We start from the raw sequence: 15,528 nt of genomic DNA, 5'->3' as shown, positions 1-15,528 counted from the left end.
CCTACTTCTCCTCCTTCTCTTTTTAGCCTTATTTCCAGTTACCCCTGTTTTCACCTTCCAGACTCTACTCCTTTCTTTGACTTTGACACCTGCCTGTCAACCTTTCCCAGTCTCTTCAGGTGAGTGTGGGTGTACATACATGTGTACTCTATGTTAGGGATGTCCCGATCCGATATTTGGATCGGATCTGCCGCCGATATTAGCAAAAAATGCATATCAATATCGGATCGGCCTGCACGGGAAAATCCCGATCCGGACTCCCGATCCAGTTTGTTTTCAAAACTCCGGTCCGTGTTTTCCAGCGCACCGCTGTAGGTAATCCATTCCAGTTTTTTTCAGCTTTCCCCCCCAAACCCAGTCCGCGTTTTTCAGCACACCTAGCGACCTGTCCAGCATCCCACTATTTATTTTCTACTAAGCTTTTTTGTGTGTTTTGCTTTTTTAATACAGTTTACAATATTGTTTGCACTGATTACTACAGTGCAGCCTGCTGGATATAAAAGCATGCATTAATATCTCTGTATCACCCAGAGAGAGAGAAATGGCTGCAGATAAAAAGCATTTTATTAGTGACATTCCCCCACATGAGTACAGAACCCAATTTATTAATGGTATGCAACTTCATTGGTAATTTGTCACCTTTCTTGTTACACTTTTTATTTTTTTGTTTAGCTTTTGTGTGTATATGTCTGTATTTCTTTACTCTAAAGTTTTTATGTTGTATGTCTCACCATAGGAGGGCCACCTGACTAGGCCTTATGGGATTTATTGCCTCCTTCTGCACATTTCTCTTTTGTTAGTTATTGCAGTTTACACTCTTGTTGTTCAAGAGCAGAGCACTGATGCCAATTCAGTTTGTGTGGTTAATTGACTATTTATTATTTTGTGTTTATTTAACCCTGTTAAGAATAAACAGGTCAGCTTCTCATTACCAACCATTGTGGATTATTCAAACTAACCTAATTAAGTTGGCTAGTTGTTCTTAAGAGTAAAACCCTTTTCAGCATGAGTATAACAACAAAATAAGTAAATATCTTTAATCTTTAATACATGCTTGGATCGGCCGGTATCGGTATCGGCCGATGCTAAAAGCTACAATATCGGTATCGGATCGGAAGTGCAAAAAGCTGGATCGGGACATCCCTACTCTATGTATGTATGTATGAATGTATTTATGTGCCTGTTTGCATGGACTTAATTGTTTAATTTGTTTGCCCTTATTTCTGTAGCTGTGCTCAGTCTGGTCAGTCGTTCATACTCTCTCAGGATTACCACTGAGAAATCAGAGCTGTCAACACACTTGATGTTGCTACATGAATGTGGTTTACTGACCCTCAGTTGGTAGATATCTGTGTCAGTGGTTTGGCTGAGGGTGCAGCTCTCACCGTACAGTAAGGCAGGGCTGAGAAAAATGGTTTCCTGTGGGGGTTTGAGTTCCAGGCCCTTTTCCTCTCCTCCCCTCTCTCTGGGGTCCTGTCAGGCCAAGGTATTTCCCCTCTCTGATTGACTCCAGAGATGGGCTGCTAGCTGGAGGGGGCTGTGTCAGTATGTAAGTGTGAGACAGTGATTCAGGACCATGTGATATGACTGCACAGGTATTATGATTTTACTTGGAAGCTGTTGTGTACAAGCAATTAGGAAAGGTGTATATGACTAAAACAAATTAGTGTGCTGAGAACTCACTCATACTACCTTCAAAACATTAACAGTGTGTGCAGAAAGCTCTCTGTATGTCAGTAGATGTATTACACTCTTGTGTTATGAAATCAGTAAGGGTTCACTTTGATGTTCAGACCCAGTGTGTTGTCCCTGAGTGTATGCCAGTATGATTAAATGTTTTTCTTTGAACTTTTGTCTCATGTCAGGCTAATATTTGACCACGACATGCAATGTGTTTGACATTAGAGTTCAAAAAATAAAAAAAATCTGTTACTGCTTGTGTCTTTGCCATCTGTGTGTATGTAGTGAGAGTGTGGAAGTGATTTTGAGTGTGTTGAGTAGAAGATTGTTTGTGGGAAACTATTGTTTTTCCATTCATTCAAGCGTCCCATTCATTTGAGACAAACAACACATACTGTAGGCCTGTTATTGAAATTTAGCTGACTGTATAGCAGGGCAAATTTTCCAAAACTGGTTAGTGAGCACAGATTGAGTGTCTTGCTCAGTGACAGTTTAACAGTAGATATAGTGTCAGAAACAAGGACTGAAAGATTAAACTTTCGACCTTCCATTCACACAAAGTGTCTGCAGCTAAGGTTTTGTTTCTGTTTCTCCAGTCAACTGTTGGTTCAGATCTACATCATTTCAGTTTCATTCATTCTGTACATTATTTGAGCTGTTACAAAGGTGTTTTTTGTTTAAGATGATCCAAAGAATTAATAATAATACGTCTAACTGATTAATCATTCAGTAAGAATACCAAACATACTGTGTGATGCTATGTTTGTTAGACCATACGAGTAACACTGAATGAAAACAGAAACTTTGTTTACAAAAAAAGTCCACAGGGTACCTTTTTAATGTTAGTCATAAAATCTAGAGAATGGTAGCAGTAAACATGGAAGCAATCAAAGTTTCAAATGAACCTATTAGCAGCTGAAGATGGTGCATGGCACACCCTGGACAGGTCGCTGGTCTATTATAGAATGTCATTGCACGTGTAAAATTCACATTTTAGCAATGTTGAAACATAAAAATTCGATTTTTGCATTCCACAAAACAGTTCAGTCGTTGTATTTGTTTTGTTCCTGTTATTGTATCAACTCATCCATTTAATGTCATAATTGTAGTATAGACTACTGATTCTCAATTCATATTGACATCAGGCCGGCTGAAGTTCACTTTAGCTAAAGCTGCTGACATCTGTGAATGTTTAAGTCAGTTCTTCAGAGCGTACAGTAAGGATGATGCTGTGAATATTGGCCATGACAGTCACACAGACCATCATTCATCCGCAAAGAAAATTCCTCCATAACTGTAAGAAGCTATTTGGTTTGAGGAATGCCAATCATTTGTTTGTCATTTACTCTCATCTCCTGTGGTATCGCTCTCTTGTTGCTCTCATTTGAATAAATACTGTATGTTATACAGCACATGCAGAACACACCCAAGTACACCCCAAGAATTTATAACATATACTCATAAATATATACAAGCACCGTGTTATATGGGCCTTTTTTATTCTTTTTTTTTTCAATAACCTGTGCTTCATCTGTTTTTCTACTTGAAATGTATTTTCCATGTTTCCCCTGAGTTGGGAAAGTGCAGTCGTAGTGCAGCGATAGGTCTGCTTTTGCAAGACTAAGCTGCGTGTGTGAAGTCACCACTCATGGTACATTACACGCAATGAATTGCTTCTTATTAGAGAGGGAATAAGGGGTCGCAGCCAGTAAAAACTCAGTCAGGGCGATAAAACGCTTCAGATATTTAGGAGGGGAATATCATTAATTACGGTAACACAGCTCCTGGAGTCCAGTGGGACCAGTGGGGGCCCAGTAAACCCTGGTAATTCATTTTTAATGGTGAAGTTCAGGTGCAAAAATGGCAGCCGGAGTAAATCACATAAAGAAAGCTCTACTGAATAATTGCTGATGTATGGCCATGTTATATAAACAGAGATTTTAATGTTTTCCTCTCAAGACTCAACATTCTTCATATTTTTTGCTTTATGAACTCTTTTTTAATAACAATAAAAACAGCTTTTAAAGTATTTGGTTTTGGGAAAAGCCCAGACTTTGTCAGTGATAGATTTCTATCTTCTAGAAATAATAAGAAATTCAAGGGATCTTTCATGCTTATCTGTTAAATTAATTTCTGTGTGTGGTTGTTTCACTATCACCCTTTACCATCACCAGTAGCCTCTCTTATCTTCATGCAACCTCCCCTGCTCACTTCATGCATAACCGTCTGTTCCTGTGTGAAGCATTATGGACTGGAGAGTGAGAACTGCATTCCTTAACAAGAATACAGCCATACTAGCAGCTCTGTGGGATGGTACTGTACATTAAGCATGACTACACCTAAAGTTGAATTGTGTTTTAAATATTCCAACAGAAATCCAATACGGATGTGGAGCCCAAGATGTCGCTGGCAGATAGAATGAAGATCCTCAAGGAGAAGGAGGAGCAATGGAAGAACAAAGGCAAAGGAGCCGCCAACGACTCCGTCCAGTTCACAGTAGCTGGACGCATGGCCAAGAGGGGTAAATTACTGCATGTTTATTCAGTCACTGCATCTTAAAAAGCAAGCTCATTGTTCTGCTGTTTTATTGCCTCACATTAGATCTCACAAAACACATGGGATATACTGCATGTTGAATACTACGTGAACTCCGAAGCTCAGACCCCAAAACAGTTCTCCTGTTGTTTTCCACCAGGTCTTGTGACAGATACAGGAAAGGAAGAGTCACCTCTTACCTTTCTCAAGAAGTCTAATGCCACACCTGTGAAGCCGCACGAAGGTAACAGACATTACCCTATAACCTATAATCAGTGTATGAGCCATTCAGTTAATTAATAAATGGATCAACAAGATACATCTGTTGCCTGAAATAAACCTCCTAGAGTGTAAAGATATTGTGAATATTTAAAGTATATTCATTAATTTGAACTACTTTCTTGTGTTCACATATGCCACTAATTTGAAATGATAATCAGTCATTTCAATTTCAATTCAACACTTGAATTGATATTAATGCCCAAAATGAATCATGAATCATATGTAACCACTCATAAGTGTGTTTCTGTTTGTTTCTGCCGGACAGAAATCTCCAGTAGAACTGATGTTAAGGTGGAAGGAGACAAACGACTCGACAAGCTTGAGTCCTTTCTAGACAAGCTTCACAATAAAGGTACAATCGCCCTATTTGTTATTGTTTTCCACATAATATCATATGTAATTACTCATAGTTATTAAAGGCCTACTGTGTGTGTGTATGTATTTATGCTAGAGGAGAGAGGAGCAATGGAAATAGAATATCCAACACATTGTGTATATGTAGTATGACCTGAATCAATTTGTCATGTCCTTGTCCTGCTCACCAAAATCACATTTCAGAAAAAAAGCATCAATTGCAAGAGAACATTTTGATTTAATCCTTCCTGTTTCCTGTCATGGTCAGGTGTGAGCAAAAGCAAAACATCCACCATCGAGGTGACAGCAGAGACGGAAAAAGAAGTGATGACCCTGGATGATGATGAGACATTTGGCAGCTTCTACAAATCAGCCTCACCCTTGATACTGCAGGACTCCAGTGTGGTTTTGACTGAGGAGGACCTGAGCCAGATCCTGGCCAATACACCAAAGTTAGTTCATAATAATATTGAATGCGATTTTTTTTTTCTGCATCTAATTGACAGAAATGTAGTTTATGGATCCTTTGCCATCATTAATGTCCTAAAAATGTTCCTTAAAAGTTTTTGTTGGATATTTACAATACAAAAATGCAGAACACATTGTTCTGACAGAAAAAATATCACCATTATACTTTATTCTACTTCATATCATATGACATTAATGTGTTATAATTTCTCGAGTCTATTTTCTAGTTCTTGTGTTGTTTGGATGAATAAATATCTTGTTTTGTGTGTATTTTTGTTCAGGCTCACTTCATCTGTAGCTGAGCACAAGCGTGCAGTGCGACCAGCAAGAAGGAATCAGGGCTCCAGGAACCCTCTGCGAGCTCTGGCTGCCCGCAATGATATCCGCCAGGTCTACACAGAACAGAGGCTTAACGTCGCCACAGTGGAGACCAAGAGGATCCAAGTGGAGAGGAGTAGGATTACTCAAAATTTACCTACTGTTGTAGCACTGCTAAGATTGTATATTCATTATGGCAAACGTACTAAATGGACAGCGCGTATTATCTTGCACATTTGAAAGACGCAAGCCTCAGTGCGCTGCGTTAGTAGATCAACTTGCACATTTTTTTGCGGGTCATGTCAAGTTTGCACACGTTTTTACACAAGCAAAACTTTATTCATCAGGCCCTCAGTGTATATGTAGTACTGTTGTTTTAATATGGAATATCCTGATATTATAGGTCTTTGTTTGTAGGGGATGCCCAAAATAATACAACATGTAAAACAACTTTAATTGCCATCAGATTCAGAGTCGGACAATTTGTTTACACACACTGTATTAATTTAATGAAAGCTGCGTTTACAGTCATCAGTTTTCTTCCCTACCCCAACCTTGTTTTAGAAACCGCTTATTTTAGTGAATTTTAGTGATGCCAGATGCTGCCTTCTGCCTTTTGTGATTTATAGAGGCTACCTGGTCAGTTTCAATTTGTCTCATTTTGATAAAAATTATTTTAAATACATTGACACATTATGTGTCAGAATTCTAGATTCCTAGTTACGTGTTAATGTGGCCAAGAAAAGCAGTGCCAAAATCACCTTTTCCCTTTGTGATTACAGAAAACGGGTTTAGCGTTTACATGACATTTAAGAAATTGAATTACTACAGCTGCCTGTAACTCAGTTACTTGAGTGAACATACCACGAACATGAAAGTTGAAGTCTTCCCGGAGTGAAGCTGCTCTGAAAGTACCCGTGGTTTAGCTACCAGATATTCATACATGTTTATGTTGCTGCCTTTGTATGTACTGTATTCAGTTCCTCTGTATTGATACTTACTTACGTGACATTTTTACTGGTTTAACAAGAGGAAGCGGTTATACATGGGCTGTACAGCATAGATCACTTAAAAGAAGACATCTCTATACTCATCATCTATACTAAACACAAACAGTAATGATTAGTCATTCAACATGTACACTGTATAAGTTGATTATTGTCACTGACCATCCTTTCATTCTTCCATCCAGTGGCAAAACACTCAAAACACAACCTGGCTGATGTAGCCTTGGCAGGCCTCGCCAGCAAAGAGAACTTCCGCAAGGTCAGCCTGCGCAGTGTGAAATCCACTGATGTTGTGACCAACAACAGTGCGCTTCCTTTCCACAAGCTTATGCTTATTCGCATCAAAGGTCAGAAACTTAAGAGGATGTACTGTGTTTGTTGTCTATAAATATTTGTTGAATGCACATGTAGTAACAAATATATCATCTCTCACCCACAGCTGTTTATAATGAAATGCAAATAGTCTGAAAACTCTTAAAACTTAATGGGAAACACAAATGTGTTTTTAATGTGTGTTTTGAATCATATCGCTGTTTTGTTGAAATCTGGTTGCAAAGAAGCACATGCTGCATTTTCTTAGGATGGGTTGTTTCTTCACTCTGTCAATGTGTCTAACCCCAGACGTGTGTGTGTGTGTGTACTATATTTGTGTTGTCTTTAGGTCGGAGGCACATCCAGGTGCGCTTGGTGGAGCCTACAGCCAACTCTCTAAACAGCGGTGACTGCTTCCTTCTCATCACACCAAAGCAGTGTTTCATGTGGAGCGGCGAGTTTGCCAACGTCATTGAGAAAGCGAAGGTACACAGGATAAAAGGCTTTTGAACCAATGTTGCATATGAGTGTTTAGACAGGAGCTCGTACTTTTTGATAAATTCCACATGATCATGACATGCGCTTTGTGTGGCCAGGCATCAGAGATGGCAGCGTTCGTTCAGGCCAAGAGGGACCTGGGCTGTAAAGCCCCTCAAGTGACCGTGCTGGAGGAAGGCATCAACACTGATAACAGATGGGCCAAAGAGTTCTGGACTCTGCTGGGAGGAAAGACCCAGTATAGAGGTACATGCACACATTTAGCATCACCACCAATACACAAAGTTCATCTCAGCTTCTATTGACTCTAATCAATAAGCAGGTGTCCCTTGTTTTCACTATGGATGCTTTCTGGCATAGAGACTTGAAGCCTGGTTTACCATTTCAAGGATTATCTGTCTACCAACCCCCCTTTTGCCACCCTGCACATATGTTCAACCTGCTCATTCTGCTGTGTGCGTGTGCGCGTGTGTGTGTGTGTGTGTGTGTGTATGTTATAGGGGCAGGGGAGCCAGAGGAGGATGAGCTCTATGAGAGTGGAATAGTAGACTCTAATGGAGTGTACAGACTCGAAGGAGAAAAACTGGTGCCTCATGAAGACGCCTGGGCATCCATCCCAAGTGTCACTCTGCTCAACTCTAAAGAGGTAACAAAGCTATTGGATTAGTGACTTCCTATACCGATATAGAAATTGGAACCCTTTTTCCGCATTTTAAAAGTTACATTAATTGCATAGAAAGAAAGCAATATTGTTGTGACCAAACCATACGTATGCTGTTTCTATTGTTGTAGTAACACCCTCTTTTTCCCATCCTTTCTCCTTCTTCCTCCTAATACCCCATCCCACACCAGGTATTAGTGTTTGACTTTGGCGGTGAAGTGTACGTATGGCATGGGAAAGACGTGCCCTTGGGTGACAGAAAAGTAGCCGTCAAATTGGGCAAACAGCTCTATAGTGGCAGCTATGACTACACGAGCTGCAGAGTCAACCCTTTAGACGCCTCCTGCACAAACAAGGATGTGCCTCAGTGAGTATGACATGCGAATCCCCCCACCTTCAAAGCTGAAGTGCACTTAGAGTATGTTTTATTTAATGTTAGTGAGTGCCTGCTTTGCACCTGACAAATGCAGTTTTGTTTCATTTTAAACTGCACATAAATTAAAGCAAAGATAATTGGTTGTGTTATTGTAGCCCCTAGTGGTTTGATCTTGCCATTACATTAGGTCAGATAACAAGCTGCACAGAAGAGACTTTTTAAATGACTGTGTGTGTGATGTCTAGGCAAGGGGAGGGCCGTCCAAGCTGGTCTCTGTTTGGCCGGCTGTCAGAGCACAATGAGACGTCCTTGTTCAGAGAGAAGTTCCTGGACTGGGCCGAGAGGAAAAAGGAAGAAGCAGCCCAAGCCGAGGAAACTAAGGTAGACAATGATGGAAATTTCTATATTCTGCTAGGTTGTAGGAAAACATTGAGTTCATGCATTATGATTTATCGTTAGCAGGAAATCTGAAAAGTTAAAAATGATCTTGCTTCCTCTGTCTGCTCAGAGCCCGGTTCACTCCAGTGTACGCTCCCCACTTGACTTGGAACTGCAGCCATGCGATGCCAAAGCCCTGCTGGATAACGAGGTGGAGCCTGTGAAGTCTGTTCTGGAAGGGGTGGACGTCGAGCGGGGTCATGGTCTGGTGCGGACAGAGGACAGAAGGCAGGCAGAGTTGACCACAGTAGCTGTAGATGCCTGGCACATCAAAGAGCACGGTGAGGAGGAACTGCCGAAAGAGAGCCTGGGCCAATTACACGAGGGTGACGCCTACATTATCCGCTGGAAGTACTCCATCACCACACTTGGTGAGTCATACATTTGGCTCAGTTTAATGCCTAAACAATAAACCTGTGAACTTGTGAAATGGGAGGTTTTAATATGATGAAAATATTGCAGTACCTTGGCAGCAAAAGATCTTTTGAAAAAAGAAAAAAAAAGCTGCTGAAAAATATTTTTATCACCAAAAAAAGTGAGAAAAGGTGCAGATAACTGTGGTTGGCATGGTGTGAAAACCTTCTTTCATCCACTAACTACACTGTGATGGTTTGCTGTTCTGTCAGTGGGGAAGCGGCAGAAACCTGGGGAGCTGAGTGCCGGTGCTCCTGGAAGGGAGAGGACTGCTTGTTTTTTCTGGCAGGGCCGCCACTCCAGCATCAGCGAGAAAGGAACTTCGGCTCTAATGACAGTGGAGCTGGGCAACTTCAGGGGCTCACAGGTCAGTATCAGTTACATCAGTTGTCACATACAACATAGTCCATAAATTGTTGCTTTTAATGTAAATGGTCCAGATTAGCACACCTAATTATCTTCTTTTTTTTTTAATTGTCTTTATTTATCTGCTTGTATCCGTCTATCCAGATGTTGGTGAGTCAGGGGAAAGAGCCTCCCTGCTTCCTCCAGCTATTCCAGGGAGGTTTGATCATTCACAAGGGCAGTCGAGAGGACAGTGTCAACACCGGTAATAAAGTATATTTATACAGTCTCTCGTTCATTTCCGAACAGACACACTGAATTCTTCCAGTGATACTCTGACATTAACACTTCTTACCATGTCTGTGTTCCTTCTCCAGAGGGCTGGAAGTTGTTTTGTGTACGTGGTGAAGCAGAGGTGGAGGCCTCGCTGGTGGAGGTGGACTGCCAGCGTGCGAGCCTGCGCTCTCGTGCCAGCCTGGTGCTGCTTAACGCTCACACAGGCCGTCTCTACTTGTGGCATGGCTGTAAAGCACATATCAGCGCCAGGCAAGTGGCCAAAAGGGCTGTGGACAAACTAACCCAGAGGTAAGATGTGCAGATGGAGTGCAAGTGGATGTCTAATAGATGATCATATGTACTGTGGTGGACTGACAATATTCTGTATGTTTGTATCTTCAAGGTGTCCCTCAGAGTTGGGTCTGAGCAGCTCCAGCAGTGTAAAAATTGAGGAGATTGATGAAGGAGCTGAACCTTCAGAGTTCTTGGAGGCTCTGGGTCAGCAAGACAAGAAGGCCTACGACTGTATGCTGCAAGGTTTGTCCTGACATCCACATGCTGCTTTAAATCACTCAGAAACTTCTAGTACTTTTCACTCCCTAACTCTACTAAACAACACACGATCAGCAAGAAAGACAGAGAAAGATCATTAACGTCTGCTTCTGATTTGTGTGTTGTTTCCAGATCCAGGGAAGTACAACTACACTCCACGGCTGTTCCGGCTCAGTGCCAGCTCCGGAGTGTTTGAAGGGGAGGAGCAGCTGTATCCTGCCAGGGTGATAGAGGGAGTCATGGCGATGCCCTTCCTCCAGGAGAACCTGTACTCTGCACCGCAGCCAGGTACAGAACCAGACACTACTTTGGTCTTCGTCTGATGTTGCCTGAGAAGTTAAACATTCACCTTCTTTCAGGAGTAGTTGGATGTTTAACTATTTAAAAAATGTTATCCTAGAATAATGTTAAAGAGCAACTTTTAGTAAAAAGGAAAACATACATGACTGAATTTATTTACCAGGAATTGGACTATTTATTCACTTTGCAAGGTCAGATTGTCACAGTCTGTACTTTAAATCTTGCTATCCCATATTTGGAAGCTTTTGCCCTCTTATGAGGCATTCATCAAAATAATTTGTACATTTTAGGGATTAATAGTCATGAGAAATTACAGCAGATGTTCTGTTTCTCAACTAGGACACACAAAGATGCAAACGTTTCAAAAACATTCAGTAACATGTTGTTCCCTGTTTGAATCTTTGCACTGATGAAAACCTAAAGCAGCAGTCTTGAAAGACTCTTTGTCTATGCTCCTGTATGTTAGTGCTTTATCATTTCATCTGATTCTACTGTTATTATTTCACCAGCCTTGTTTCTGCTGGATAACCGTATGGAGGTGTACCTGTGGCAGGGCTGGCAGCCTGAAGACACGCAGTGTACCGGCTCAGCAAAGATGCGCTGGGACAACGAGAGGAAATGTGCCATGGAGACTGTGATGCAGTACTGCAAAGGTCAGAGCTCACAGCCAAGCACTGTATTAAGATGCCCATGCACTGTCTTTTAATATTTCTTTAAAGGTGCCAATAGGTGTCAATAAAATTATTAATTGATATTGTTTTTATTTCATCAGTATTTTGAAAATACTGAAGGTTTCTGAATGTGGAAATGAACTCAAACGATTTTTTTTTGGTTTCGTGTGATTTATAGAAAAGAACCCTCGGCGCCCCCCTCAGGCCTATCTGGTCCTAGCAGGCTGTGAGCCGCTCACCTTTACCAACATCTTCCCATACTGGGAGAAGGATGCCAGTGTGGCTTCAAAGGTGGGAAAAATGTCTCTTTTTTCCAATGTGAAAAGTCTGTGTTGGGGTTGAGAGAGCTGCCAGAGTGGGACAGGAGAAAGCTGCATTTCATGTTGTTGACACTAGAAAGAATCCAAATTGTCGCACTGTTCAAGAGTGATATATATTCAAGTGATATAATGACAATGATAATAATTATAATAATATAAATATTTAACCTCACATGTGTCATTTTAAACCTGGAATGCAGAATTTTATGTTAAGTAAGTGTTGTGCAGATTGTGTTCAGCATCTTTTCAGTCTCCCATCAGCCCAGTACTGTATATTCTTAGCTATTATTGATCTGCACATATTTTAATCTTATTTAAATGTATTAAATTGTTTAATTCTGGCTTAGAAAAATGGAGGTATGATATTTACAGTATTTCAGTTTGCATTTTTTTTATCTAATGTAAGTCATGTTCATGCAGGCCGAGGGCTCCAAGAAGGTGATCTTAGTGAAGGAGGCGCTGTCTAAACTCAGTAAGCTGCAGTATTCCATCGAGGAGCTCACCAAGACACCGCTGCCTGAGGGAGTGGATCCTCTACGCCTGGAGGATTATCTCTCTGATGAAGACTTCAAGGTAGGGAAAAGAGAGGATCATAAGACCAATTTTAGTGCTAAATGAAATAATTAATTTGCAATTCATTTCATGCAGTGTGTACAAAAGAAAGCAAACAAAATGACAAACATTTCAAATCATATCCACAAAGCTGTTGCACATTAAAAAAAAAAGGAAAAATAAAAAAAGCACTAAAGGAAAAACATAAATCACATGAAATTAGTTGTGTGCTTATTGATGTTGATTAGACAGTCATGCATGCTTATATTATGCATGAGTGTCTTTAAATGTGCTAAATATTCCACATATAGTAAATGTTACAGTCGCACAAACATCTGTGAGTGACACAGAAACACAATTTGTTACGACAGCCCTCTGCACACGAGAACAACATGTTGTGGCATATCACCTCTGGTGTTACATTTGTTGTCCTCTTGCGTTACTATTTTGCAGAAACTTTTTGAGATGAGTCGGGTGGAGTTCAAAGCCCTGCCAAACTGGAAGCAGAAAAATCGGAAGAAAAGCAAGGGCCTGTTTTAAAACTCATCTCTTTGTGTGCAGATCTGCCTGTTTTTTGTTTTTTTTCTCAGCCTTTCATACTTTTTTGTATTCCAGGAAAAAAAAAAATCATGTCCTCATTTTGTAAAGGATCAAAATACAATGTAACATTCTGTTCAAATGTTGGATCTATTTTTAATAACAATGCCATTTTTAATGTTCCACTGTGTCATTGGATTATTTTAGCCAACTATTGTGTGCAATCTTTTGATGGCAAGATGTTTTCCTTATGGTTAAAATAGTTACCCTCACATTATAAATATGTAATATACTATAAATGAATGTTTTTTTATGTTTACTCCAGACAGTGTCGATTTTTGTGCGAGAATATGTTTGTATAAAAATTGCGTGTGGTTTAAAACTGAGGGAGTTATTGATCGATTTTTCACATTTTATGCAAAAACCAGCTCTGTAATGAGATTCAACTGTTCAGCAAAGATGTCTTGACTGACAAAAAAAAGGAGAAAAGCGAAACCAATCAAATTTCAGAGAACAATCCAAGTAATTTGCGGTTGTTTGATGGTGTCAGACCAAGATTGTGTGCTAGATGTCTTCCGCTGTTATAATTGTGGCAGCAAACATATTCAGTTTTTATCTTTTTTATTGTAACAGAATGTGTGGTGAGTGTGTGAGTGTGTGTGTGTGCGTGACAAGTGAACTCCAAAATCCCAAAGATTTCCTCATCAATAATGTCATGATTGATAACTGTTGTTGTCATCCAGTTGTGAAGAGCAGAAACTGGACAAACGTGAACAATTTACTTTGCAATTACATGGATAAAACATAGAAACTGATGCCTCATGTTTTTTCAGTTACAAATTTGGTACTGAATACTTCCTGGATCTCATGAATAACTGTCACTGATGGTTAACTGGTTGTTTGGGACCAAATCAAATTTTTTTGTCTTGACATAACTGTTTCTGTGAATGTGTAAATGTGCAATTTTAAAAGTATTACATGTATGTGGGTATGTAAGAGAGAAACTGCAGTATATACAGCTTTTTTAAAACTGTAGCTGACAACACAAATATATACTGCAAAATCTGTGCTCTTTATCTTGGAATGTGCTAGGCTGAAATGTACTGTTAATAATCGCATGTGCTTTCTGAGTTGGCAAAATCTCTGTATGATGTTCACAAACTCGTTTTGCTTAACAATGGATTCATGAATTTGTTGCAATGTGAATCTTTTAGTGTTTTGTCAAATATGCATCATACAGTATGTGGAGACAGATACCAAGTCAGCTTTTATTTCTTGGCACATAAAAATCAATAATGGTGGTAGGGAACGAGATACAGTTCAGTATTCCCTTTGAAATAAAATATTTTTAAAAACGTTTTAAAATGATTCTGATCTTCTTTTAAACGACACCAGCATGTATATCATCAATTATTAGTGCTTTTTTCTCCGCTGATATTCAATATAAAAGGTAAATTGTTTGTTGTAGGCCTGTTGGTCACATCCTGGCATTGTGTTACCACAGCCAGTAGAAATTTAACAAAAAGTACAAAGTAGTTGATGTACTACTTGTAGTACTTAAAAGTCAACTGATAGCTTTAAACATCCTACATTAGCCTTGTTTATATTCTGTAAATGCTCTTACAGTAACTCAAGTCAAACAGAATAAAGTGTTGAGAAAATGTTGCATTATAAGGCACTTCCAAACATGTTTATATTTTTATAACAATGAAAGATATTTTCATTGTTGTATTTTTTGTAATATGATTAATTCTTTTAAAATCCACTCTCTGTTCCTAAATATTTCACTGAATCTGGTATAATGAAGGTAAACCCTTGTTATTTATCCTCTACTTAATTATACCTCCATTGTCTGTCTACATGAAAAGCATGATGAGCTTTCTATGAGGTCAGTTTTTATTTTAAACTTATTTCTATTTCATAAAATTAACATTCATGAAGCATCAGAGCAGGGGTTTTTTTTTTTACATACATTCAGAGCACAACATTTACATATTTTAAATGCATTTAAAAACAAAGCAGTACACATTGTCAGTAAAAGTGGTATCAATGACATGTTTATTTCAAGCAAGTAAGGTGCTTGCTCTGAAGCGTTCCACCTTGTATTTCAGCAGTTTTACAGTACATCATGTGATGAGAATCAGACTCCAGAGAATTGTACTATATTGAATTATTTTTCACTTTCACAGTCTGCAAGGATATAGGTATGAATGTTTGACTATAGACAGCAAGCTATTCAGTTCAAAATGTGGATTCAAAAATCAGTTTTGAAGCTCTAAAATTGTTGTCACTCAATGCATGGATCACAAGCTCTCTCTCAGGTTAATGAATTGAAAGTGATTGCACAAATATGAACATAGCTATGTATATATATAAACATACTATATTGCCAAAAGTATTCACTCACCCATCCAAATTATTGAAATCAAGTGTTCCAATCACTTCCATGGCCACAGGTGTATACAATCAAGCACCAAGGCATGCAGACTGTTTCTACAAACATTTGTGAAAGAATGGGTCGCTCTCAGGAGCTCAGTGAATTCCAGCGTAGTACTATGATAGGATGCCACCTGTGCAACAAGTCCAGTCGTGAAATTTCCTCGCTCCTAAATATTCCACAGACACTGTCAGT

General features: G+C 39.5%; 1 protein-coding gene across 1 annotated transcript in view; it reads left to right on the top strand.

Annotated features, from left to right (window-relative positions):
- The window catches only part of svild (supervillin d), a 43,823-nt gene extending 29,576 nt beyond the window's left edge, over nt 1–14,247 (top strand). The window contains exons 9-29 of the mRNA XM_062442033.1: nt 4,054–4,201; nt 4,376–4,459; nt 4,763–4,849; nt 5,120–5,303; nt 5,601–5,773; nt 6,830–6,991; nt 7,306–7,442; nt 7,553–7,700; nt 7,955–8,100; nt 8,307–8,482; nt 8,737–8,872; nt 9,000–9,300; nt 9,556–9,710; nt 9,854–9,953; nt 10,066–10,273; nt 10,368–10,501; nt 10,649–10,804; nt 11,326–11,469; nt 11,666–11,778; nt 12,228–12,380; nt 12,813–14,247. Coding sequence (XP_062298017.1) covers nt 4,054–4,201; nt 4,376–4,459; nt 4,763–4,849; nt 5,120–5,303; nt 5,601–5,773; nt 6,830–6,991; nt 7,306–7,442; nt 7,553–7,700; nt 7,955–8,100; nt 8,307–8,482; nt 8,737–8,872; nt 9,000–9,300; nt 9,556–9,710; nt 9,854–9,953; nt 10,066–10,273; nt 10,368–10,501; nt 10,649–10,804; nt 11,326–11,469; nt 11,666–11,778; nt 12,228–12,380; nt 12,813–12,899 — 3,132 coding nt within the window. The 3' untranslated portion in view covers nt 12,900–14,247. The remainder of the gene's footprint in view (nt 1–4,053; nt 4,202–4,375; nt 4,460–4,762; nt 4,850–5,119; nt 5,304–5,600; nt 5,774–6,829; nt 6,992–7,305; nt 7,443–7,552; nt 7,701–7,954; nt 8,101–8,306; nt 8,483–8,736; nt 8,873–8,999; nt 9,301–9,555; nt 9,711–9,853; nt 9,954–10,065; nt 10,274–10,367; nt 10,502–10,648; nt 10,805–11,325; nt 11,470–11,665; nt 11,779–12,227; nt 12,381–12,812) is intronic.
- The last annotated feature ends 1,281 nt before the right edge of the window (nt 14,248–15,528 follow it).

Source organism: Scomber scombrus, chromosome 21 (assembly GCF_963691925.1).
Source record: "Scomber scombrus chromosome 21, fScoSco1.1, whole genome shotgun sequence".
Taxonomy (NCBI): Eukaryota; Metazoa; Chordata; class Actinopteri; order Scombriformes; family Scombridae; genus Scomber; species Scomber scombrus.
The sequence above is the reverse complement of the archived record's forward strand: the minus strand, read 5'-3'. Positions and strand labels throughout refer to the sequence as shown.